At 45.2% G+C, this 24,855-nt stretch overlaps 3 protein-coding genes across 3 annotated transcripts; 2 read left to right on the forward strand and 1 right to left on the reverse strand.

Annotated features, from left to right (window-relative positions):
- The first annotated feature begins 23 nt into the window (after window positions 1–23).
- EBNA1BP2 (EBNA1 binding protein 2) lies at window positions 24–5,127 on the forward strand. The gene is made up of 9 exons (XM_064455316.1): window positions 24–150; window positions 265–348; window positions 579–736; window positions 1,891–2,014; window positions 3,280–3,369; window positions 3,584–3,659; window positions 3,931–4,021; window positions 4,339–4,510; window positions 4,852–5,127. Exons 1-9 carry the CDS (start codon window positions 76–78, stop codon window positions 4,900–4,902), a joined length of 921 nt encoding a protein of 306 aa, XP_064311386.1. The 5' UTR covers window positions 24–75; the 3' UTR covers window positions 4,903–5,127.
- Window positions 5,128–5,355: 228 nt separating this feature from the next.
- CFAP144 (cilia and flagella associated protein 144) lies at window positions 5,356–9,597 on the reverse strand. Its single transcript, XM_064455321.1, has 4 exons — window positions 8,590–9,597; window positions 7,734–7,793; window positions 6,718–6,821; window positions 5,356–5,659 (listed from the first exon to the last, which is right to left on the reverse strand). Exons 1-4 carry the CDS (start codon window positions 8,720–8,722, stop codon window positions 5,594–5,596), a joined length of 363 nt encoding a protein of 120 aa, XP_064311391.1. The 5' UTR covers window positions 8,723–9,597; the 3' UTR covers window positions 5,356–5,593.
- PIF1 (PIF1 5'-to-3' DNA helicase) lies at window positions 8,860–18,522 on the forward strand. Its single transcript, XM_064455315.1, has 12 exons — window positions 8,860–9,387; window positions 9,469–9,574; window positions 9,651–9,776; window positions 10,262–10,415; window positions 10,974–11,088; window positions 11,162–11,268; window positions 11,662–11,801; window positions 12,491–12,597; window positions 13,330–13,417; window positions 14,062–14,207; window positions 15,168–15,359; window positions 15,810–18,522. The coding sequence occupies exons 1-12, from the start codon at window positions 8,911–8,913 to the stop codon at window positions 15,864–15,866; spliced, it is 1,815 nt and encodes a 604-aa protein (XP_064311385.1). The 5' UTR covers window positions 8,860–8,910; the 3' UTR covers window positions 15,867–18,522.
- Window positions 18,523–24,855: the final 6,333 nt, after the last annotated feature.

Here is a 24,855-nt window from a genome sequence, read left to right on the forward strand (position 1 = left end):
CCGTAGCAACCGCGGCCCCGCCGGAAGCGGCGGCGGGGGCAGGCGCACGCGGCCGGAAGCGGCGGCGGCAGCGGCATGGCGCGGCGCGGCTCCTTCTCCGGCTCGGACTCGGGCTCGGACTCGGAGGACTCCTCTCTCTCGGATTCGGAGGTGAGCCCGAGCCTGCGGTGGCGGGGCTGGGGGTGAGGCCTCCCGCGGCAGGGCTGCCCGGTGCCCCCCGCAGGCGTGGCGGGGCGGGGAGGCCTGACCGTGTCCTCCCCGCAGCTCCAGGAGGCCTTTTCGCGGGGCGAGCTGAAGCCGGGGCTCAACGTGGTGCTGGAGGAGCGGCCGAAGCGGTGCAACGACGCGGTAAGCGGGGCCTTCGGGGGGCAAGGGGGAGAGGCCCGGGCCGGGGCCCGCGTCCCCCAGCGCCGGGTGCGGGGCCGGGGAGCCCCCGTCGGGGCAGGGCTCCGGGGCCCCCGCGGTGCTGTGGCGGTGTGGGGTGTCGCCCATCCCGCCCTGTGACCCGGAGGCTCGGCCGTGCCCGCCCGGGGTTGCGGCTCGGCGCGGTGGTGTGCAGGGCTGCGCTTCCCTCACAGCACGGCCTGAAGCGGTGCCTCTCCGAGTTCAAGCAGCAGCTGGCGTGGGTGGAAAGGCTGGACGTGACTTCGGGCCAGGTCGCAGATCCCGTCTCACAGAGTGCTCCGAGCAAAGATGCCGTTGACCCTGAGAATGATTTCCAGAGGGAGATGTGCTTGTAAGTGCCAAAACCAAATTTCTTGCAGGGTCTAGGCGTACTGCTGTGTGCTGGGAGTCATGCAGGTGCACCTCGGGCTGCCGCACGGGCTGTCACAGGTGCCCTGTCACTCTTGGGCCGTGTTTGATATTTGATGGTTTTGAATGTCCTCCAAAATAACTAAAAGTTTATGCTAGTGTATTTAACTTATCTTGTGTCGTGGTTTAGCCCCAGGCAGCAACCGAGCCCCACGCAGCCTCTCGCTCACTCCCCCCACCCCAGTGGGATGGGAGAGAGAAAGAAAACTTGGGTTGAGATAAGAGCAGTTTAATAATTAAAATAAAACAGTAATAGTAGTAATAATAATATAATGAAAAGGAAAGTAACAAGAGAGAGCTATGAAACCTGGGAGGGGAGAAAAAACCAAACAACAAGCGATGCAACTGCTCACCGTCCACCGACCGATACCACTGGTCCCCAAGCCACAGTTGCTGCTTCCCTGGCCAACTCCCCCCAGTTAATATACTGGGCATGATGTCATATGATATGGAATATCCCTTTGGTCAGTTTGGATCAGGTGTCTTGGCTGTACCCCCTGTCTTCCCAGCTTCTTGTGCACCCAGCAGAGCATGGGAGGCTGGAAAAGTCTTTGACTAGTGTAAGCACTACTTAGCAACAACTAAAACATCTGTGTGTTATCAACATTATTCTCATACTAAGTCCAAAACAGCACTATGCCAGCTACAGTGAAGAATATTAACTCCTTCCCAGCTAAAAGCATGACAACTTGTGACTGGAAATAATTTCCCTCCGTGCAGCACACTTCCATCCTTTGCTGAAAAGTTTATTTTAAAAAGTTCCTTGGTTGCAGCACTATGGCGTTAACTCGGGTTATGGAGTGTTCTGTTGTTTTGCCTTGCCTTTTAAAATCCAACAAATAAAACTAACTGGAAACTAGATGAATGTATATGGGCAAGGTATAAGCATTAATATTGTACTAGCACCTAAATTGCTTTTAGTAGCACTGAACGCTGTAGAGCACAGAATGTTGATGTAATTCTAGATCAATGCTTGTTATATCCCAGTATCAGCTAGCTTATGCGAACAGAGTTTCTGTCAGCGCCGTGAAATGCCCGATACCCTGTGACAGAGCTGGTGCTGTGCTGTCTCCCTAGCTACCGGCAGGCTCAGGCGGCGGTCCTGGAAGCCCTACCTAGGTTGCGTAAGCTCCAAGTTCCTACTAGAAGGCCAGATGATTACTTTGCAGAGATGGCCAAATCAGACCAACAGATGCAGAAGGTATGTGCAGTGAATAATGGCTTGCTTTCCTGTGTTTTGTGTTGGTTTTAACCTGTGTGAGGGATTAACTTTGAGGAGTGATTTGTGAACACTTTCCTTCGACTCTTTGACAAACGCCTGCAACAATGTGTTTGAAATTTTGTTTGTGGCGGGAAGTTTCTTCCTGTTTAGGTATTCTAGTGCAATGTGGGGATTTCCATACCAGATTGGAACGTAAAGTAGAAAAGCGCAATTTATATTCTGTCCTGAATGTATTTAATATTGAAAATGGAGACTCTCTCGCCATGTGTGTGACAGTGGTTGCAAAGTTGGCTGCATTTATGCTCTTTGGCCTAAGACTTGCAGTCAACTGTGGCATTAACATGATCCTTTTTCCCTATTTAATTATCACTCTTTGTTTATACTCTGTGTTTTGGTTCCCTGTGACTTTAAATTGTGTGTTATTGAATCAATCTATCATGGGTAGTAAGTCAGATTTGTGTAGGAAATAAGAATTTCACAAACTTACTTCTCGACTGTGGTCTTTGCTCAAAACAGAACCCTAATTTTTTTTTTTGTTTTGGAAAAAAAGACTACATTGTATAAGTTAAACATGAGCTGGAGCCTCATTTGGAGGTTCATGTATGACCTAGGCACTGTTTTGATGGCTGATAGAATCTTTCTAGAGAAGATGAAGATTAATAATTGGCTTTTGATGAGGCTTAAGTCAATTCTGCATGACTGTTACGTTCTTTTGCTGGCTTCTGTTTGAAGACCAGAGTTTTTACCTCCTAGTGGAGTCAGGCTGAATCCAGAAGGTCTGTTCTGAAATCTGTGTAATCCCTTGTAATGTGGCACCCTTACGGCAATGTTTGTAAACAAGAAGGGAATGAAAAATATGTTTTCTATGGCATGGAAGGGTTGTTGATTCTTCTTCAGTGCTTTACTTTTAATAGTCATGACAAGAAAGAACCTATCAAGTCTACATACACCTGAGTAGACTGACAAGATATGACAAGGCTTTGTCTTGTCTCTGTGTGAATGTTGTCTTTTTACCTAGATTTTGGCTACAGATCAGTTCAGGAGTTTCTGTAATAACTGTTCCAGTGTTGAGTTGAAAGAATGTTATGCCTTATAAAGCATTATCTGATTGAGAGATGTTTTGTTTTTTACACTCATTGATAGTTCACATAATTATTCATTTCAGGACTGCACAGCAGTCATAAAATTCTCATATTTTCTTTAGCATTACTGATAAATTTTGTTTTTTTCTATCCCCTAATAAGATCCGACAGAAACTTAAGAGTAAACAAGAAGCCATGGAGAGGTCTGAGAAAGCGAAGCAGCTCCGTGCAATGAGAAAATATGGCAAGAAGGTGAGGAGGAGCTACAGAAGGGATCTATCTATGACAAGAATCTAGAGCTTGAGAGAGGAACTTAGAAAGTGAGACCACAGGAGGCTGGCTAAAACATATGGAATCTGTCTAGTCTTCTTTCTAGCTGCTTTGAAGGAAGACAGCAAAAAAAGAGGAGGGAAAAAAGTAAGGGACACTACAGGGAACAACACTAACGTTCTGCTTCTAATCTCAGGTGCAAACTGAGATTCTGCAGAGGAGACAAAAGGAGAAAAAAAATATGTTGAATGCAGTCAAGAAATATCAGAAAGGTAAAGTTAACTTGTCTAAGAGAGCAAATGTGTCATGGGAACAGTGATGTGTGAGCGGTATAAGGCAGCGTGATGTGTGGCGTCAGTGTGCAGTGCTGGGCGGTGAGCTTGACAGGCTGCTGCTGTGCAGGATCATACGCCAGTGGCAGTGAAAATCCTCCCAGGTAGCTGTTCTTCAGTGCGGGTGACTTGTTGCTATTACTTGCTTAGACTGAAGATTCACATTTTTTGTGGTGGTAGCTGGGCAACTGTTATGTCTTTGCTCTTGCAGGTCTCTCTGACAAGCTGGATTTTCTAGATGAAGACCAGACGTCATCTCAAGGGAATAAAAAAGGCAGTGCAAGTCAACGGATGAAGAAGGGGTGAGACCAGAAAAGAAAGATATTTAAATCTAGAATCTCTGGGTTTTTTTGTCTTTTAGGGTATCATTTTGTGGAACAAGAAAGCTGTTCTGATTAATGTTTGTTAAAATAAGTCTGAGGTGACTTTCTGTCCCTAGAGAGGAGGAAAACTGTGTCCATACTGGAGCAGAGACTGAAATGTGCTAATTTCTGCCTCTTCAATAAGAGGGGAAGGGTTTATGATCGCTGACGGGAGTCCATCAGCAGATACATGTGCCTTCTTGAGAGCTTCCTGAGGAGAGGAATATAAGTGATGATGGTGTTTGGTTGTTTTTCAGACCAAATGCCAAAAGACGGTACAAGAATCAGAAGTTTGGTTTTGGTGGGAAGAAGAAGGGCTCAAAGTGGAACACAAAGGAGAGTTGCAATGACGTATCCAGCTTCCGGTCAAAAGTGGCTCACAACAAAGGCCCAGGAAAAGCAGGAAAAGGAGGGAAAAAAGCCCTCAATGTAAGTAAAATGTTGCATGCAAATGATCGTAGGAAGCCAGCCCTAGTCTGGGAGGGAGAGCTAAGTATGTGATGGGTGCCTCCAGCATCTGGGAGTGACAATGTCCGTCTTTGGGAGCTGAAAGTAGTTCAGTTGCAGCTGGTGAGGACGGTGGTTCAGTGTCTGAGCAGGGAAATGAGCGGGGGAGTTAGCGGTACTGTTTGTTGCTACCTGTGCCCGCAAACCTCCCTCTCCAGAGGTACTGACAAATATCCTCTGCTTGCTATCCTCCCCAAGCTATAGAGCTAGAACAAAAATTAAGGACAGGAAAATAAAGATCTGAATCTGTCCTTCTTTTGCAGAAGAGACCTGGAAAGAGAGCAAGGCAGAAAATGAAGAACAGAGCACGATAAGAGGACTGTGCTCCCCAGTGGGATTCCTGTGTTTCTGTGTGTTGCAAAATGTGTTTCTGCTGGAAAGCAGCTAACCGTGGAGCAAGCTGAATGCTTCCAAGTGGAAAGAAAGAAAAGTCAGTGGAAGCTAGTGCCTTATCACTAATTTCTTATTGTCTGTTTGGTTGAAGGATTGTTTTCTACTTAAACCTTTGGGGTGTGAACGCATTAAATGGTTTGCACAGAGCTAATTCATTTTTAGTTGTGTTATGAATGGTGGCTGAAACCTGTCCTTTGTTCCTTTCATTGTGACAGCTTTTTCCACAGCTACTGTTGACATGTACTTAGTGAACTTGAGTTCTGGGTCATCTTGCCGATGTCAGAATAGGAAGTCTGAAGCCTGTCAAGATCTTAAAGCAGTTTTTAGACTGTTGATATCGATGGGTGTGGAAACAACAGTGAGACAAATGCAACAATCTTACAAATCGGTTTATTTCTGTGACTATTGTCAGGCTACAAATCTGGACAGACTTGAGGTTCTCTCTTTCCTTTTCTCGCTGTCTTCTCTTGCCAGAAATCTACCAGACTCACCTAATAACAAGCAAGGCCTAACACATTAGATGTCATTAACTGCCTCTTTTCAGTTGTGTGGCTTTGCCACTCTGCTACTGCAGGTTCTCCGACTGCTCCTCCCCGTGCCCATGGCGGCCATTTACTTAGTGATCTCAGTTCTGTGGCGTGGGAAGTAGAGTCTGCAATCAGTACGGTCCACATGAACCTGGGAAAGAAAAATGATGAATGGTCATGTGCTTTTACTAGAATTAGTAGTAGTCCCTCCAGGGAAGACTGATGCATGGTGTTCTTGCTACTGAGAAATGCCCAAATGACAAATGAATAGGGTACCACCTATTTGAGAATATACTGTTCACTGGTTTGTTATGGAGGAACCTGGTGAAAAAGGAAAACTTAATGTATGAAACAGCATCGTGAGTCCTGACTATAAATTTAACTCACTTTCCTACATGCAAATTTAGCTGCCTCTTTCCTGCCAGCCTAATCCTACCACCAGTATCTAACAGTGTAAAGCCCTGCTGAGATGTCTGTTGCTAGCCTTGTCATGAGTAACTAGTTTACCTGAAGTGTAATATGAAAAGTTGCAGAAGACTGTCCTATGTTCTTATTTATCTTAGTTTTCTTTGTGACAGCCCAAAATTAATCAGACCATCATTTGCCTTTCTCAAAACACTAATCTACAAAGTCAGTCATCATCACAGCTATTTGTTTGTCGGATATGATTGATGTCTCAGCTTGTTAATAAGATTTCCTCCTGTTAATTCACACTTCCCCAGATGAATCCTCGCTGGTGTATTCTGCCTTGGATTTACTCAGCTGATTATTAATTTTATGGTTTTGCTTTTGCAATTTGTTTGACAGATACTGTACAGCGGCACATTTCTTTTCACAGTTTTTATGTATGTTGCTTCACATTGCTCACTACACCGTTTCTTGTGGCTGAATTCTTCAGTAAACAGCCGTGACAATGTATGTGACATTTGGCGTTATGCTAGGGGTTGACTGCCATTGTAGTCATTTTGCATCCAGGTTTCTCAGGGGAAATACACTGCTACTGTGTTCATGAGCCTATGCCAGTGTGAAGAGTCCTCTTAGGTGTAAATTTTAAAAGCTTGTTGTCCATGAACAGCTCTGCTCATTCCTAGTCATATCTGTTTTCCATGTTTGTCACAAATTATTTTCTTGCATGAATATCTTTCAGTGTGATGGGCTGAACCTCTCTGGATCCTGCAAATAGCCGAGTCCCTTAAGCACCCTACTCACCAAAGGTGTTGTGTTCCAGCCAATTTCTTGGCTTTCAGTTTGTGGCTCTGAATATTTCTTTGTTGGCTCCAGTGCTGCATGGTGAATAAGATTCAGAAACCTGGCTGTTGGTTTGAGAGAGACAAATACAAATGAAAGAAAGTATGTTTAAAAACAGTCACCTGTGGATGTGTGTTAGAATGAGACATCCTAACCTTGTCCAAGCAATAGCAAGGAAGCGAAGGTTGGAGGCAACCTCTATGCTTCTGCAAATTATTTTGTTAGAGAATGCAGGGTGACATTTCTACTTAAATTTATCCTGATGAAGTTTCAAGATTTGCCTGCCTATATTCTCCTGTTAATTCTGTCAACCCTGCCTACTGTATTGTAGCATCTTACTTTTCTTATACCACATCTAGTATCAGCCAACGTTCCACGTTACCTGTCGTCTTTCTCAGTTGCCTGAGACCTGCTGCCTTTCCTTGTTTTGTTTTTTTTTTCCCCCACAATCCTCGACTAGAACAGGCCAACCTTAACCAACTGTTAAGGTTTTTAGCCAAAACTGGCATGTTAGAAATACAGGAGCAGTTGCTGTAGTAGTTGCTGTAGTCCTGTTATTAGTGCTCTAAAGCAAGACTCAGCGGCCATTTCAGCACTTTACTGCATGCAGTGGTTAGGTAGAATCTGCAATGACAGGCAACGTGTATGTATAAAATATGTTTCTAGATTTTTTTGTTTTCCCCTGAAAGAGGTTTAGATTCTTAAGCAGAATTTTATAGTGTGATACCTGAACAAAAACAAAAGCATAATTGCATGAATGCGAGCTTGTGCTGATAATGAAAAAGTAATGGAAAAGGGATTTAAAGTGGAAAAAACCTGCCTTATATTTAACAAAAATCATGAATGAATTTAATTTTCTTCTGTTGTCACAGGGGTGTTTCCACATATGTCATCTTTTAGACTAATTGGAATTTTTTGATCTTTCCTATTAGTCATTTTCTTATTTAATTATCACAAGCTGTTCAGAGATTACTTACCATCTGCTGGCTCTTCTATATTATCATGCCAAGACATAGGCTTCTTGGTGATCGTGTGAACTGGAAAGAAATGATGCAGGTGAATTACTTCAATGTGATTTTAGCATCACAGCCAGGTATAGAATATCTGTCACTCCAAATGCTCTGTCTGGTTATTCCCCAGTTTGGGCCCAGCTACTTCACTGGAGTTGTAAAGGAAGAACAGCATGTGAAGAGAACAAAGTGTGTTAGAGTACTGATTAATAGCAACTTCCTAGAAAGGGAAGGGGGTTAACCATGCTAAAGGCATGTTGCTGGATGCTGCTTGCATTCACCAGAGCAATGTTCCATCCCACCATGTGGTGGCCTGCACCAGGCGTCAAATGATTTTCCTTTGGTTCATTTTTGTTTGGTTCATTTTTGTGAACCTGTTCACACCACCTGTTCGTGCCAGTGTAGGCAATGATGTTCCATGACTATCAGTGGGCAGGTAGAAATCAGCCCAGGGGCTGAAGAAACAGGGTCTATTGTTGGGGCTCTCCGCCCCATCTTAGCTCTGTGGTTTCTGCTCAAGATCCTTGGGTTCCAGACACTGTGGCCTTCTACGTGGCATTGTCTAATTTGAGCAAGTCGGTCTTATCTCAATTCTGTCTTTTGAGTGCGCAGGCTCGTTTCTCCTGTGTTACAAAAAGCCCACCGGTTGCTCCTTCCAGATCTACCCCTCCTATGGGCCCTCTTGGGTGCACTGCTCCTGCGTCGGGCGGGCCCCAGGGGCTTCCCCTCCCCTCCGCCCCACGGGCCTCCCCTCTGCCCCATCCTCGTCTTGCCCTCCGCGACCGTTGCCGGTGCCCGCGGGGCCGCCGTCGCGCCACCTCACCGCGGCGGAGTGGGTTCACGCCGTACTGCGTGTGCAGCCCCTGGTACTGCAGCTCCTTCCGCACCCGCTCGCAGAGGAGCCGGTTCTGCCGCACCGGATCCGGCGGCTGCTTCCCCGCGCTGCGGGCGGCCATGGCACCGCCGGGCGTCCCGTAGCCTGGCAACGCCTCACGTGATCTCCACGAGGCCGCTGATTGGCCCGGCTGGCGTTCCCAGTCCCTTCCCGCTTCCTATTGGCCGCCGAGTTAAAGCCCCCGGCGCTGATTGGCGGCGGCTGCACGCGGCGGGTTTGAATGACCGGTGCGGCGGAGGCGGTGGCAGGATGGAGGACGCGGAGCTGCGCTGCACCGTGGCCGTGGAGCAGCCGCTGCCGGGCGGAGAAGCCCCGCGGCGCCGCCTGATGCGGGGCGCGATGGTGCTGCTGGGCCGCAACGAGCTGCGGCAGCCGGTGCTGCGAGTGGTCGGTAACGGCGGGGCGGCGGTGCTGAGCTTCGTGCTGGCTGGTGACACCGTGCGGCTCTTCACGCGGTTCGCGGGCGACGGGCGGGCGGCCGTGCGGGTGGGGCCGAGCGGCGCCCAGGTGCTGCTGTCCGACTGTCCCCCAGACGCGCTGCGCCGCTTCCTCCGTCTCCTGCGGCTGAAGGTCGCCGCCGGGCCGCGGGGCGCACGCCGCCTCCCCCGGCTGCTGGACCGGCCGCCGCCGGCCTTCGCCGTTATCAGCCCGCTGCAGGAGCGAGACCTGCTGCGCGGCCCCGGCCGCCCCCACGGCGGCGAGGCGCGGGGAGAGCGCCCTGCCGAGGTGAGTCCCGGGGCGAGGGGGGCGGCCCCGGTTGCCGGCTCCCGGCCCCGGTCTCACAGCAGCCGCCGCCCGATCCCGCAGGTGCCCCGCGCGGAGAGGCGACCCCCGGCCAGGCTCTCGGCGGAGCAGGAGGCGGTCCTGGGCGCCGTGCGGAGCGGGAAGAGCATCTTCTTCACCGGCTGTGCAGGTGAGGGGGCTGGGCGGCTGCCAGTGGGTGAAGTCCCCGGGCCTACCACTGACCTGCTGCATCCTCCCTTTCTAAGGGACTGGGAAGTCGTTCCTGCTGAAGAAGATCGTGGGATCCCTCCCACCCAAGAGCACATACGCTACAGCCAGCACGGGAGTGGCGGCTTGCCACATCGGTGGTACCACTCTCCACGCCTTTGCAGGTAAGGGTCTGTCTAACAGCGAGGGGCTGGGAGTTCTCACTCCCCTCCCAAAGAGTCAGGACCTTCTCAAAGCTTTACTTTCATAGAATCATTGAGGTTGGAAAAGACCTCTAAAATCATAAAGTCCAACCCCCAAACCAACATCCCCAGGCCTCCTAAACCATGCCCTGAAGTGCCACATCTACACCCTTTTTTAACACCTCCAGGGATGGTGACTCCACCACCTCCCTGGGCAGCCTGTTCCAATGCCTGACCACTCTTCTAGTGAAGACGTTTTCCCTAATATCCAATCTAAACCTCCCCTGACGCAGCTTGAGGCCATTTCCTCTCGTCCTATCACTAGTAACTTGGGAGAAGAGACCAACACCCACCTCACTGAGGTCTCCCCTCAGCCTCCTCTTCTCCAGACTAAACAACCCCAGCTCCCTCAGCCGTTTCTCACAGGACTTGTTCTCCAAGTCATTCTCTGTCTTCTCCCCTGCCAGGAATCGGCTCTGGGAAGGCACCTCTGGAACAGTGTATTCAGCTGGCAGAGAGGCCTGGGGTGCGCCAGCACTGGCTGGCCTGCCAGCACTTAATTATTGATGAGATCTCAATGGTGGACGGCAAGTTCTTTGACAGGCTGGAGGCGGTGGCGAGGTAAGAGATTGCCAGGCCAAACAGCTAACAGACATTAGTTTCACTAAATTTCCATGCCGCTTCCTTCCTTTGGATGTGTGAATGGATACAAGGAAGCTGCTGGCATAGGACTGGAAGGAAATATTAAAAAGTATCCAGGATGTGGGCAGACCTTTATCTTGATAAGTTTTGATCATGTCCCTGCTCCCCAGATGTGGCTGTTCTGGTTGCTGTTTCAATCTCTGGAGCCAAGTGTTGTGTATATAGCTGAGTCCAGATTACAGCTGTCTAGGCTGTGCCCAGCAGCTGTCTCTTGCAGGGAGCAGCAGTGGTAGTATAGCAGCTACCAAAGAACCAAGATGGGCAATGACACTTAGGGTGGGTAAGCAAAGCAAGCTCAGTGTCATGCAATAGCACTGCTTAATTATTTGAGCTCTTCTGACACAGGTAATCATACCTTACTGTAGGTGGTGCATGTCTGAACATACTGACAGACTAAGAAGTAACTTCTGAGACCTGACTACATCCAGGTCATGGAGGGCGTTCAAAGTTTCTCCTCTCTTCCTCTTTCCCTTCCAGGGCAGTCAGAAAACGGGATGAGCCTTTTGGAGGAATTCAGCTGATCATCTGTGGGGACTTCTTGCAGCTACCCCCAGTCTGCAAGGCTAATGAAGAAACCAAGTTCTGCTTCCAGGTACAAAACTGTCCCTAAACTCATTCTCATACTGCAAGTCTGGCTCTTTTGTAACAAGAGAATGATTTGCCAGGCAAAAAGCTGGAGGAAATGCATCCACATAAACATGGAGCTGACCGAAGTGTGGAGACAGACTGACAAGACCTTTGTCTCGCTCTTGAGTGCAGTCCGCTTAGGCAGGTGAGGAAAAACTTCATAATCCCTGCTTCCCTACTGATGGCGCAGAAGAAAGAGGTGTTTGTTGCTTCTCTGTGCTCTATCAGGAATGTGTAGCTGGGGACAATATCTATAAATGCTTTAACCAATGCAAGCAGTCTTTATATATGCTGCTCCGGTAAGGAAGGACCTTCCTAGGGTCCCTCTCTGCAATTTCTGTGAAGAAATTCAATGGACACCAAGCGGGCAGGGCTGGGACACACACTTGCACTTCTCTCTGATATTGCGTAGTTATCTTTGTCCTGATCTCTGGAGGGCTGGGGCTTGCACAGCCTGATCCAGCTGTGTGGTGGTTACTGCTGCTCAAGACCTGTGTCTGATCACTTCAAATAAGAATCCCCTTTTCCTGGTTACCAGGTGCACAGAGGAGGTTACCAGACTGTTGATGCAGACTGCTGCTAACAGGTCTGAGCGTGATGGGATCCTGGCTACGCGGCTCTGCACCCATAAAGATGATGTAGCAATAACTAATGAGAGATGCTTGCAACAGCTATCAGGTGAACTCCTTGGAGGAAGCTGCTGGCTTTGGGGCTGAGCTTTGAGTGGATGCACTAGTGATCCTGTGGTGTCAGGAAGAACTGGTGCTCCTTCATGCACAGCTGCACCAGTCCAAGCTGTGCCTGTTGGAGTTGAGCTGCCTGGGGAAAGACTTCACAGCTTTTTGCTTAAAAGTCCCCACTGTTACTTCTCGGTGTGTAATAGATGGCGAACTCATTGCTTGCTGTGAGGTAGGGTGGGTCATTATTGGCTCCATACCCCTGCTTTTTCTTTTTCTATAGCATCCCAGAAAGGCTGTGCTCTATCCAGCCATGATTTGGATAAAGGGTTATTTAATTTCTGCCTCCTTGCCTGGCCCTAGGGCTCTTTCTCAGTCCTCTTTGGAGATCTGGTGTTGGCAGCAAGTGAAATTGGTCATATGCTCAAAATGGTGACTGCTCAGGCTGTATTTACTGTTGGCCTTTGGTTCCTGAGCCTTCTCTTGCTCTGGGAGTTATGTTGGGAAGAGAGGCAATAGGGAGCTTTCTGCTGTTAGATGTGACAAGGTTTGTGTGAAGATGCCCTACCAGCAGAGCAGACAGGATAATAGAAGAGGACTTGCTGTTAGAAATAAATGCTGTGCCTCCTGCAGTGCTGTGTGGATTATGTTCAATGGTTGCAATTTGTCACACCTTTCTTTCCTTAACAGGAGAATTGTACACTTTTGGGGCTTTGGACAGCGACCCAATGCTAGTGAAATTAATCGATGCTCAGTGTCCTGTGGGTGGTAGAGTTGAGCTAAAGCTTGGAGCCCAGGTGGGTGCATGTACCTACATTTGTAAATAAAAAATTAAAGGAATAGCAGATAAATGTATAGAGTAGATTAAATGTTTAGAATGCAGATTCTGTACGGAATGGCAGGCCAACAGAAGACTCTATCCCAATCTTTGTATCCTTTCTCCTTGGAATCTTATCCAGACAGAGTTAGTTTGCTTTGGGTGCAGGTTCATGTCTCGTGGACAGTGGTTAGTGCCATGACTGACACGCATTTCCAGTCAGGTTTAGAAGCTTCCAGGCACAGGCAGTCCTCCTAGCCTGTAAGGGTACGGCACAGCTTGCCACATTTGCAGGACTGGGCACCTTGCTGTGAGCTAGGGCTGTCAGAGTGGAAAGGGTGCAGGGTTGTGCTTAGCAGCAGCACTGTTTGTCTTGGGAAGTTGTTCCTTAGGTATTCCAGAGAATCTGTATATGTCTAGGCTGGTGTTTGGGGAAGGAGAATCTGCTCCCTGGGTCTGAGCTCACAGCTGTGGACAGAAGCAGCTCAAGTGGTGTTCAGTGCTCCAGAATGGATGTAGTTGGGAATCCTAGGAAGGAAAGGCTGTGAAATATTTTCAGTCAAATTGGAGACAGTGGCTATCCTGCAATAGAATGATGTGGCCGTGGCCATGTCAGCCTGCTGTGTTTCTTTTTCTGGCTAGGAGCTTAGCTGCAGGTGGCTGAACAGGCTGTAAAACCATTGCACTGAAGGATTTATCTTTTTCTCTGTAGGTGATGCTAGCTAAGAATCTGGATGTGTCTCAAGGGCTGGTGAATGGGGCACGAGGAGTTGTTGTAGGATTTGAAAGTGAACAGAAGGGTAAGTAAGCTTTTCGATCTCTTGTTGAAGGAAGAGGGGAAAAAAACCCAAAACAACTTATCATTGGTGGCTGATGACTTGTTAATTTTGTTTACTGCTTGGTAAGAATAACTTGAGGGAAAGCAGGGAGAAATTCTTGTCTGCAATGAGAGGCTTGGAGCTCTCATGACCTGTGATGTCATACGCTGCATCAGCTGTAGCTATCTGTAGGGTCTCTTAGCGTCTCTTGTGTTTGTTCTCTAGACGTGTATGCTCATTTTTGCTTCCTGTCTGTTTTGTTGAAACAAGTCTTGGTGAAGTGTGTGGTGTTTTTTGTTGTTTTTTTTTTTTTTTTTTTTTCCCCCTCAGAATAATGTTCTGTTACCTGCAACATGTATGTATCTGCATCTCAAATGATAAATTACCTGAGTTTAATTCTCCTGCTTAAGTAGGTCCCAGACACCATTTCAGGACGTCCTATTTACTGTGTGGGGGTTTAGGTTTTTCCTTTTTTCCCCTCCCCCATGGTGTGCGATTACCTTAATTCAGCCCTAAAATTCATTAAAAACTGACATGGGGAAAAAAGGTGTTCTTCGGCTGCTGGCTTCCTAGCTGTTGAGTGTGAGGAATACATACCTGTTTCTTTCCTGCTCATATTCCTACAGGGCTGCCTAAGGTGAGGTTTCTCTGTGGGGTCACACAGGTCATCAAAATGGAGAAATGGGTCTTCAAAGGTCCATCAGGAGTTTATCTGAGTCGTCAACAGTTGCCTTTAAAATTGGCATGGGCCATTTCCATTCACAAGAGTCAGGTGGGTGTTCTTTACAGCTGTCCATAAACTTTTACACCATCATAAGCCTTATTTCCTGGGTGATCTTGCATTGCTGGTAAAACAGGGGGGAAAACTGAAAGGTTCTTGTTGTGGGGGACTTCTAGAATACATGTCTAGCTGCAAAGAACGCAGCACCTCTTCTGCTTGTGATGCTTATCTATAGGGCCAAGGATGGGCTAGCAATACTGCTGGAGTTTCCATAAGGGTGCTGCCATCTGCATACTTGGTGTTAGACTGTCAAGCGGCATTATTTACCATGGTGGGCTGATCAGGGTAGCATTACTGGTGCTGAGGTCTGCAGTGTACCTGCAGAAGCTGCAGCAGTCACATTTGTGTTCTTTGGGCTGGACTCCCCCTTTGGTCATCTGCATTGGGTTTTTTCAATGTTACTAATGCATTTCCTACATTTCCAGAAGACTTCATACACTTGTCTTGGTATTAGACCTGTGAATTTGTTCCTATGCCACTGGTTAAACTAGGCAATGTTGTAAGTTCTGCTGCCTCCTGGGATGTCTTCTGGTACAGAAAGAGCTGGCCAGGCCTAACCCAAATCCTGTCTCAGATGGACTGCCTGAGGATGGCTTGAGACTGGCGGCTGCTCCAGTTAATTACTAGGGGTGAAACCAGCAGGATTTCTTTCCCTGCTGTATTTATTTTATGGGATTTGTGGAGTTTCACACAAGAGGCTCACTGGAGTGAGTTAGTGGACCCTAGTGCCTGCTAACGTTTTCCTGACAGTGGGAAAATATCCTTTTCTTTCTACTGATTCCCATCTTTTAATCAGTTACGTAATCGAACAAGAGACTTCCTTTTTTTATCAAGCCTGTACACCAAGGACGGTACCTTTGACAGACTTGCAGGACAGGTTAGTGTTAATACAGCACAATATTCTGTTTTTGTTTGTTTGTTCTGTAACAAACTTCTCTGTGTCTTTGATAGGGCATGTCTTTAGACTGTGTGGAAATCTCCCTGTCCCGTGTATTTGAGAGTGGGCAGGCTTATGTAGCCCTCTCCCGAGCCCGCAGCCTTGCAGGTCTCCGTGTTCTGGATTTTGATCCGAAAGTAGTGAGAGCTGATCCTTCTGTGTTGGAGTTCTATAGACAGCTGAAACGTCATCAACTTCTACCACAGGTAAAGAAAAATCCAATGCTAGCAAAGCCTACCTTGTGCAAACAGGCTGAGAGACGTTTGAGCTGAGATGGTACTTGTTCTTCCTAAGCAAGATCATTCAAATTAAAGCTTGTAGAGCCAGGAGAGATGAAACTGCAGAGAGGGAATGCAGTGGGCAGCACTTGGTGGCAAACTATCTACTGTAGTGCTGGGATTATATAATACACTACCTGGCCCTGTGGGTGAAAAGATGGTTGGGATTCTTTGATCCTCCCCTTGCAGTAAGGACTGAAGGGGAAGTGGTTGTCTCAGCCACGTTGGACACCTTCAAGAGTTGTCTGGACAGGGTGCTGGGCCATCTTGTTTAGATGGTGCTTTTCCCAGAAAGGTTGGACTAGATGATCCCTGAGGTCCCTTACAACCTGTGATTTTGTGTGAAATCTCTATTTGGCTTTTTTTTCCCTTCCCCAGGATTCACTACACACCCATTCAGGTGCTGATGAGAAGGAGAACTGGAAATGCAGCTGAGAATGCTCTTCTGGCCTTTGTGAGGCGTCAGCACTGACTGTTGAGTTGCAGTGATCTTGCTGTTGAGTATGTTTGATAACCTAGATAAAGTCAAAGGAATCTTTTCAGATGTCTAAGCACATCCAGAGTGAACTGAATGACGAAGAAGTATTCTTATCTCAGTGCCTCTAAATTTGGAAGGCTTCTGTAGCCCCTTTCTCGGCCCACAGCCTTGAGTATTCTGTGTCACAGATGCAACTCTAGCAAACAAAATGACTGAACAAGGATGTGCCTGATGGACCTTCCTACGGTTCTATCCTGTCTGCCCGGTCACATTTTACGCTCCACGTATGTAGACTGAAACTTGTGTGCCTTTCTTCAAGTATACTACATTTGAGAGATGGAAGGTGTGTATCTTCTTTGCCTGGATGGATTTGACCTCTTCACAAGAGCTGCTGACAGAAGGGAAAGCAGTGTGAAGCGTCTGGAATACATGCTTGATTCTGCTGCAAGTGAGGAGCTGCCAGAAGCTGGGCTATCACTTTATAACATGGTGGGGTGTTCTTGCCTTCCAGATGCTTAACACCAGGAGGCTTTGCATAACTTACTCCACAAGCAGAACTGTAGCAGTTAGTCACTGCCCGTTATACTGATACATAGCCTTTTTATTGGTCTGTTGCATACTATAAAATGTCATTTTTATTTTTTAACCTGCTGAGATGAGCTGGCACTGTTTAAAAATAGGAGAAAGTCCTATGTCTTGTACCCATAATTATGGAACTCCAAGAATCATGAAGATCCATACCCCATTAGCAAGAAGGGAGTGAGAGGAGATGGGTGCTGGTGAGAGCCCCTCTTGTTTAAACACATAAGGCTCACTCAAGCAGGAGGGAGTTTCTGCTGGAAACAATGTGTCTGACTAATAAGGTGTAAGTTAAATGTGCAATAGGGAGTAATGGCTCAAGCAGAGATGAGCAGAACTAATATACTGTCTTTTTGAAGCCTTAAAGCAGCTTCAGTCTTTGTATTTTAGCCCATTGATTAAAGCTGAAGTAACTTGTATGGTTTTAAATGTTTAACGTGCAGGAATAATGTGAAATACCAACATCCATCTGGAACTCGTCTCTTACAGGGGAGTGTCTCTGTAACAAAGCCTCTGCAGTTCGAGTGAGTTGAAGGCCACTTCTTGGCAGCTGCTCCTCTTAAAGCCAGGGAAGGATGTTGACTAGCACATGGTTAACGTAACAGAAAACAGATTTTGGTAGGATTTCAAAATATATTAAGTTTTTATTTGTTTGGGTTTTTTTTCTGGGCTTGAGGGGTAGAGTTTTGGAGGAAGTTATAGTAGAACACAGAAGCATGAGAATTATTCAGAGGTGTTTAATCTAAGAAGGGCAGCTTAATGTATTGGCACATTCTTTCTTCAATGACGGTAGGTGGGAAGTAGATGGAAGTACCTGAAGCTGAGGCTGCAGTGTGTGGAAGGTGAGGCCCTTCCTCTCATGCTACAGGCTCTTCCTGGCACTGTCTCTGGTCTTTCAGACTCCATGTGTGTGTGTGAATTTTTTTTTTTTAAACAACTTTGCAATCTTCCAAAGCTGGTTGTCTGCCTTGGGGAGGAACTGAAAAATGACCTTCCTATGCCCACATCCCTGGGAAGGAGGGTGCTGGTATGCTAAAGCATCACTGCTGGGGCAGGTGAGTACTGAGGTGTGATTCCTTGGCCTGCGGCTCCCAGAGCTGCCACTGGACCTGGGTGAGGGCCAGTGACTCCATTGCAGTCCTGCACCCACAGGGGAGCTGCTGCAGGTGTCCCCACCCAGCCTGCAGGCTGTGTCCCTGCAGCTGACTACGTGGCAGTACCCAGATGGGGTGACTAAGCATGGGGGTGCTCAGGTTCAGCCCTTTCCTCCTGTGGCGGCACACATGGAGTGCAGGTGTGGCAGGCTGTACCCAGCCTTTCCTTGCATGCCTCTTGTTCCCTCGGCTGCACATCAGCCCTACCCTGCCCTGTGTCCCCATCTTGCAGCGCTCTTGTCCACGCTCATGCCACTGTTCTGTGGTGGGTGCCCTGGCTGAGCCTCTGCTGTGACACTCATACTTCCTGTGTCATTCCAGCTGGGCCTCAGCATGCATCCTCCATCTTTGTCATGGGCTGACTTTTTGCTTTCATTTACATTGTTCTACAGACCATTGGCTGACATTGTGCCCATCCTCCCCTCGTGTTCCTTGTGCAGGTGGTCAGAGGCTGTGGGTGCCTTAATTGTCAGAGGCAAGGCTGACTTGCAGGCAGAAAATCCCAATCGGTAACCTAAAAGCCCATATGCTTGGCCAGTGGGCTGGGCTGGGGCCAGTTTGTACTCTTGTGGCTTTTTTGACATGGGATGCTGCAGTATGAGGGCTTTGAGTTGCATTGGAGGTTGAGGTGAGGCATCTGAAATGCTCGGGGATGTTAAAGAGTTTTACTGTTGGGATAGACAGTTAGGAAGAATATGCCAAGCACTTCCAGTCATATACAATGCATTGATCTATTGCAAGATTGTGTAGGAGTAATGAGATAATGCAGGTTCAAATCCTTTAACATCTCCGAAAAAGTTCCTGTACCACTGTAATGACAAGATAATTTAGAGTGTAAAAGGGTTGATTATGTACAATGCAAACAAACTTTTAATTGTGATCTTGTGAAGCAACTCATTTCACTGTAGCTTTCATGGGTTCAGGGACTGAAATCTTTCCAGTTGTATGGGGTTTTTTGTGGTGCCAGTTTGAGGTTTGATATAAAATGCTAAACAGAACTTAAAGCTGGAAAGGGTAATAAATATTTCATGTTAGTATTAAATGTGCATGAAATATTGTGGTTGTCTTCTCCAAGGTAGAGCTGTGGGAACAGAATAGCAGTGGCTTCTGAAGGGGTTGGCAGCTGTCCTGAGGCAAAAAGGGGTCCATCTGTGTAAATTTTGGATGTTCATGCTCACTTCCAGCTAAAGCTGATGCAGGGATTGAGGCTGAGGCTGAAATTGGTTTTAAATCTTAAAAGGAGCAGTCAGGACAAATCTGAGCTGTCAGGCTCTGTCATGGCTCCCCTGCAGTCAAGATTGTGATCAGGCCTTTTTTAACAGAAAAGTGCTTCCATACATACAAGGTAAAAATCTCGTAATACAATAAAAATCCCTTTTTCTTCCAAATTACTTAACATGTTAGTTTTTATTGCAGAGGGATGTTAGTCTGTAGCTAGGACCCAGTATGCCACCATGGGATATATTTTTAAACTTTTTTTTATAGCAATGACTGTACTAGAAGAACAGAGCTGTTCATCCTCTCTTCAGATTCTTCTTCATTTTACTTACTAATGAAGAGCAAGGAACTTTTTACATGAGGGCACCACAAACCACCTTCAAAGTGTCTGGTGATGCTGTTGCTTTCACCTGCTGAGGCAAGGTAGACTTAGGTGGGATTTTTTTTCAGGGACAAGTCACATGGCTTGTGACAGAGCAAATACATGTGCTATTCTCAGCTTACACAACCTAGAGCTCACATTTTTTCCTTGCCCTAGTGTGGGTGTTCTCCACAGGCTGCAGTCCTTCTGGGGAAAAAAAATGTGTTCCACCATGGGCTGCAGGGGAGTCTTTGCTCATGCACCCAGAGCTGCTCCTCCTTCTCTGCTTGCTGGGATCATCTCTCACATTTTTTTTTTACCTCACAACTGTGCAATTTTTACCTTCTTAAATCTGTTACCACAGAGGCTCCACCAGTGTTGGTGATGGGTTCAGCTGTGCCCTGTGGGGGGGCTGCTGTGGAACTGGCTGTAACCGGTTTGAGCCGGCCATGTCAGGCATGGGGCAGCTCTGACCTCTCCTCACAGAGATTCCCACCAACACCTGGGCATGAGCATCTGATACACAAAGTATCAAGTGTGTTGGCTTCCTTGAAAATTGCCTCTCCACCATCTCCTGTGGATGTCTGTAACATTTGCATGGTTGGATATCCCAGGACACAGAGGTAAGGCTGGAGGTGCTGTGGTAGGTAAAAAGGGAAATGGCTGGTGATGGAGGAACCGCCATTTCCCCGTGGTGGATGGCAGGAGGCGGCCTGTAGTACGGCTGGAGTCCAGCTAAAAGGAGAGGCACCCAAGAGGGTGTGTGGCAATGCAGCAAATGGCCGGGACTTCATTACTGTACTCCAATAAATATGAGGAAGTGAACAATGTCTCTCTACTTTCACAAACTGAAGAAAAAGTATTTAAATGTGGCTTTTGCCTTAACTACAGCTATAAATAAGTGAATTAAACTATGAGTTTGATTCATAATTGGTATTTCTGTTACCACAAAGTACAGCCATTTTCTTTTTCAAATACTTTAAGCCTTAAGAAACTGCTTTATACCAGCTAAAGCTTCATAATACATTTATGTGTTATTTGAAACATAATTCACATGCAGAGTGTTATTAAAACCTTACTAGCTTCCAGTTTAAATCTTTGTACAGTGATTTAACTCCCTTCTCATTCTTTACGTGACATTTTCATGATAATTAAACATGAATATGTCCTTACAGTTTGTACCCAGAAGTCCTGTGGTGTGCAGGAAAGGCAGCAATGAGACCAATGTTGGTCTCAGATGCTGTAATAAGATTGTGCCTATGAATTAGATATTCCTATCCAGAATTGCTTTGAATAGATCAAACAAATGCTACTCTTAAGTAATGGAAATATGGTACATTATAGGCTATGCTAGGAATGCTAATAATGTAATTTTTCTCACAGCTATTAAAAGTTTCTCATTTTGTATTTTGCCGCTCTGTGAGATGCAATTGTCTTGTGCGGTAAATCTAAGCAGTTCTATTATTATCATGAGAAAAGACCTGAATTACTAGAGGTTGCATTTAGATGTGTAAAAACATCTATTTTGCATTTCCTGTATGATTATTTTATGCTTGTTTCTCTTAAAGATTATAAGGATGTTGGATGGAATTTTTTAGCTAAGCTACTGACTAGTACATAATTTATGAAATCTGGTTATATGTGCAAAATAAGTTGATAACAAGTCTAAATGCAGTATTCAATAATTGAAGTTTACTCTCTTTTTTTTTTTTTTTTTTAAACTTATGGTGTTGATACAGGGGGCTGTCAGATGTGACACAGACCTACAAGAGGCCTTCTGGGATGGCAGCTGAAGGTTAGGTAGGCACCAAGAGCATCTTGAATGGTACCATGTGCCTGTGTGTGGGCAACTGAATTAAGCCCGTAATTTTCCAAATGTAACTGCAACACGTTTTTACTGAAATGTTTATTATGATCCTTTTGCAAGAAGGTAGAGCTATGATAAAGATACCTCTAACAGAAATTTGATTAAGATTTTATTATTATTTTTACTGTATGAAGTTTGGCGTTTTAGGATTTTTTCCTCTTATTTCTTAAAATATATTTTTTATCAACAGGTAGATGAATATGTAGATGAATCACACCTTCTAGCTACTCTTCCCAAGTCACTAGGCTATATCAGTTTTCTGCAGGTACATAATATTCTTTTTTTAAAATTATTATTAACACCCTGAGAATTATAGGGGGGATTTGCCCAGACTTTCTGTTGGGGCAGGTCTTCAAAGATTCTGGATCCAGCTTTGCCTATTGAAAGATCTGTGATTCCTTATTATCAAATATCAGCTTAGAGAGGATATGATGTATTTTGCAGATGATGCTAGGCATTAAAGTAAAAACATAAATAAAGCTTCTTAAGATTATTCCAGTAGCTAATAATTCACAAAAGCAAGGCAACACATATCTTTCAATATCTCTGGCTGAAGGCTGGACAGACTTATTGAATATAATAAATCAAATATGAAAAACACTTACATGGATTAATATAAGAATAACTTGGTTTAAAAAATAGCTTTTAAAATTTTTAATTTATTTTGGAAGTCGCACATAATGACCATCTTGGCCTGTGAAAATGTTCCAGGTAAGCTACCTTCATGTTTGTTAGATTAGTGGGACACCTTGTAATAAAATATTTGACCATAATAACATCAGGTACTTTCAACTGACACTTTGCAATACAAAGTACATTTTTAAAATAGATCTTGAATCTTGAGCAATGAGCTAGTATTTAATTGCAGAATTTCAATGCATAATGCATTAGGCAGAGGGATGTTACCAGAATGAATTTAATAATAAAGAAGGAAATTTTGAAGTAATTTGGTTTTTACACGTCTTCTGTCTACATGAGACCTTACAATAACCTTAACCATTTTACTTGTGAGAGTAGCAAGCTATGGCTATTTTAACATAAAATCCACACTAAATATAAAACACATCAGATGATTCAGTCAGGTCAAAATTATAAATTCTTATAAAATGTTGTCACTCTGTCTTTATTAGCCATAATTATTGCTGTTAGCTAAACTTTTGGACAACTTAAGTCTTCCTTTTGCTTTAAAAATAAAGGATAAAAATTACTCAGTGTACAAACAATTTCTAGTTCATGTTAAAGATAGAACATTACTTTTGACAGATTGCTGTGTATTGTCCTGCACTCTCAGATCTCAAGAAAGTAAAAGATCAAAAATATTGTTTTCGATGACTTATCTATTTTAATAGAAATATTGTCAAAAGAATTGATAATCAGATTTTGAAATTTGTCCTGAGAGTGTCATCAAGGGCCTCCATAAAATATAACACATGAGAAACATCAGGCAAAAAGACACAGGTGTAATGCTCATTCAATACTTCTGTAAAGTATAGATCATCTTATAGTGCTAAGTTTTGGGATCAGGATGCTAATAAGAAAAAGACAACCTTTGCTATGGGTTACATGAGATGTTCTTTAAAAAAAAATAGGCAGAAGAAACCCCACAACCAAACAAAAACCAAACAACAAAACTGTTTCTGTCCATTGGTGTGACTCAAGGCATCTCACTGTCAACAGAAGCTAGTGCTAGAGGGAACCTCCAGCATGAAGACTGCATTTGGTATTGCTTTTTCTGCAGCAAAAAGAGGCCTTAGTACCATACCAAGTTGTAATAACTCCAAGTAGGGAACAAGATGCCAAGCTAAGGTGAAAGCTATGTCAAAAACTAAAGGGTGAAGAGAGCACATGACAGCTCAAGGTCTCTGTCTAGAACCAGAGAAATTGAATCATTAGGAATACGTCCAGCTCAAGGCATGCAGGTGAAGTATACTTAGCAGAGTTACCAAGTATGTTTCCAGATGCGATACACCTATGGGCCTTTGTGGTAGTTAAGAGATCTAGTATGGTCAAAAAGTGTCTGAAAGAGCAGGGGAAGTCACAAGACCAATACCACCTGTTAGCACATTCAGTGTTTCTGTGGAATGGCTAGAAGTATAACACTAGAGGTAATGAGGGCTAGGAGTGGCACTGAGCCAATTCAGTAGAGCTTGCAGTGTTTTGATGGGCACAGAAAAGAGCTAAGCTCAAATTTAAAAGGAGCTGCTGGCCATGTTATCTGCTGTAGAATGAGTTTGTCAGTTCACCTTGGGGCACCTGATGGATGTGAAGTGTGTTCAGAAGCTGTTAGGAAGCATTATGGTGAAGCTGGTGCTGAAGGCAGCCAAATGACTATAATGCAATGAGGTGATGATAAGGTACTCCCTAAAAAAGTCACAGCTAGGGGCAGACACATTGCACATCTTGTCCAGGCTATAGTGTAGACAACTTTTTGGAACAGGGGAAAACCTACTAACATTCTTCAGTATATCTTTTTTGGCATTCATGAAGTATGTTTTCCTATGATGGGGTCTCTGAAGGGGGTGGAGAAAAAAAGGTATTTCCAGGACATTTAAGAGGTAACAAAAGATAAGTGCTACATGTAGGTATGTAAATACATGGTATGATGATGATATGTCCACAGGCTGGTTATGTATTTCAGCCCAAACAAGGGGGAAAGACACAAAAAGATTGATAAACTTACCAAAAGGGAAGAGGTAAAAATTAGTATGGAGCCTAAATAATGGAGAAGAGGATATTGCAAAGGAAAATAATGTAGATTCTGCAGTACACCCTTTTCTTCAAAAGGATCTAGTTTACTGTTACAAGTATGGAGCTCTTTCACTTTATTTCCAGAGCACAGTCAATGGAGCATATTTCATCTTTACCTCTCAGATCATAAAGACCTCATCTTGCTTTTGCTGAATATTTGCTGGAAATCCAGGGTGAATTATCTGCTTAGCATGCTGACAGGGGAGATAACTGCTATATGTCTCCTTTTTTTCCTTTCTCTGGGGTTTAGCTGGGGGTTCCTTGTTTATTTTGGAGTTCCAATCAGAGGCATCTTATATTTCAAAGAGAATTGAGTTGTGATAAAACCCCAACTTAGTACGCTCTCTACAGTGAAAAGAGAGCTACATTTTTTCCAATGTTTTGCACATTTTCCAGCAACTGAGGGGAAAAAATGCTACCTAACAAGTATTTTGATAGAAAATGCTGCTCAGGGAGCAGACTTTAAAACCCAGCTCTTGGAGTGTTATTTGAACACTCCAAAGTAAACAGCTGCTGTTCTGTTCACTTTGTTAAAAGAGTAGAATTGTTTTCTGTCTCTAAAACATGCAGTTTCATTAAAGAGAAGATAATTGATGATAAAAGTACACATTTTGGAGGAGAGTACACATTCTGGTCTTAAATGCTATGGAAGTGACATACTGTCAGAAGAAAACTGCATTGCCTACTTCAGCTGCATAAACTTTGATAGCAGGATGGAAGCTTCTGTTACTGTCTACCAAATAAGATTTTAAAAAATCAGTTCTACAGCTTATAAGCAGTATGGAGGCTTAATTGTTTCCTTATGTTTCATTCTTCAAATATACTAAACATTAACAATCAAGTAGCTATCAGTGTGCCAGACTGTTCCTTAATATGGAATGTCTGCTGTGTCTTAATTTTTGCCTTTAGCTGCTATTTTCACAGAGCTAACCCATAATACCAACTAAACATTTTGGTACTCGGGCCCTTGACTGCCTCTTGGAGCTCCTTTGCCAAGTGCTTCCTTCATAACCTCTCAG

Source organism: Phalacrocorax carbo, chromosome 6 (assembly GCF_963921805.1).
Source record: "Phalacrocorax carbo chromosome 6, bPhaCar2.1, whole genome shotgun sequence".
NCBI classification, from domain to species: Eukaryota; Metazoa; Chordata; class Aves; order Suliformes; family Phalacrocoracidae; genus Phalacrocorax; species Phalacrocorax carbo.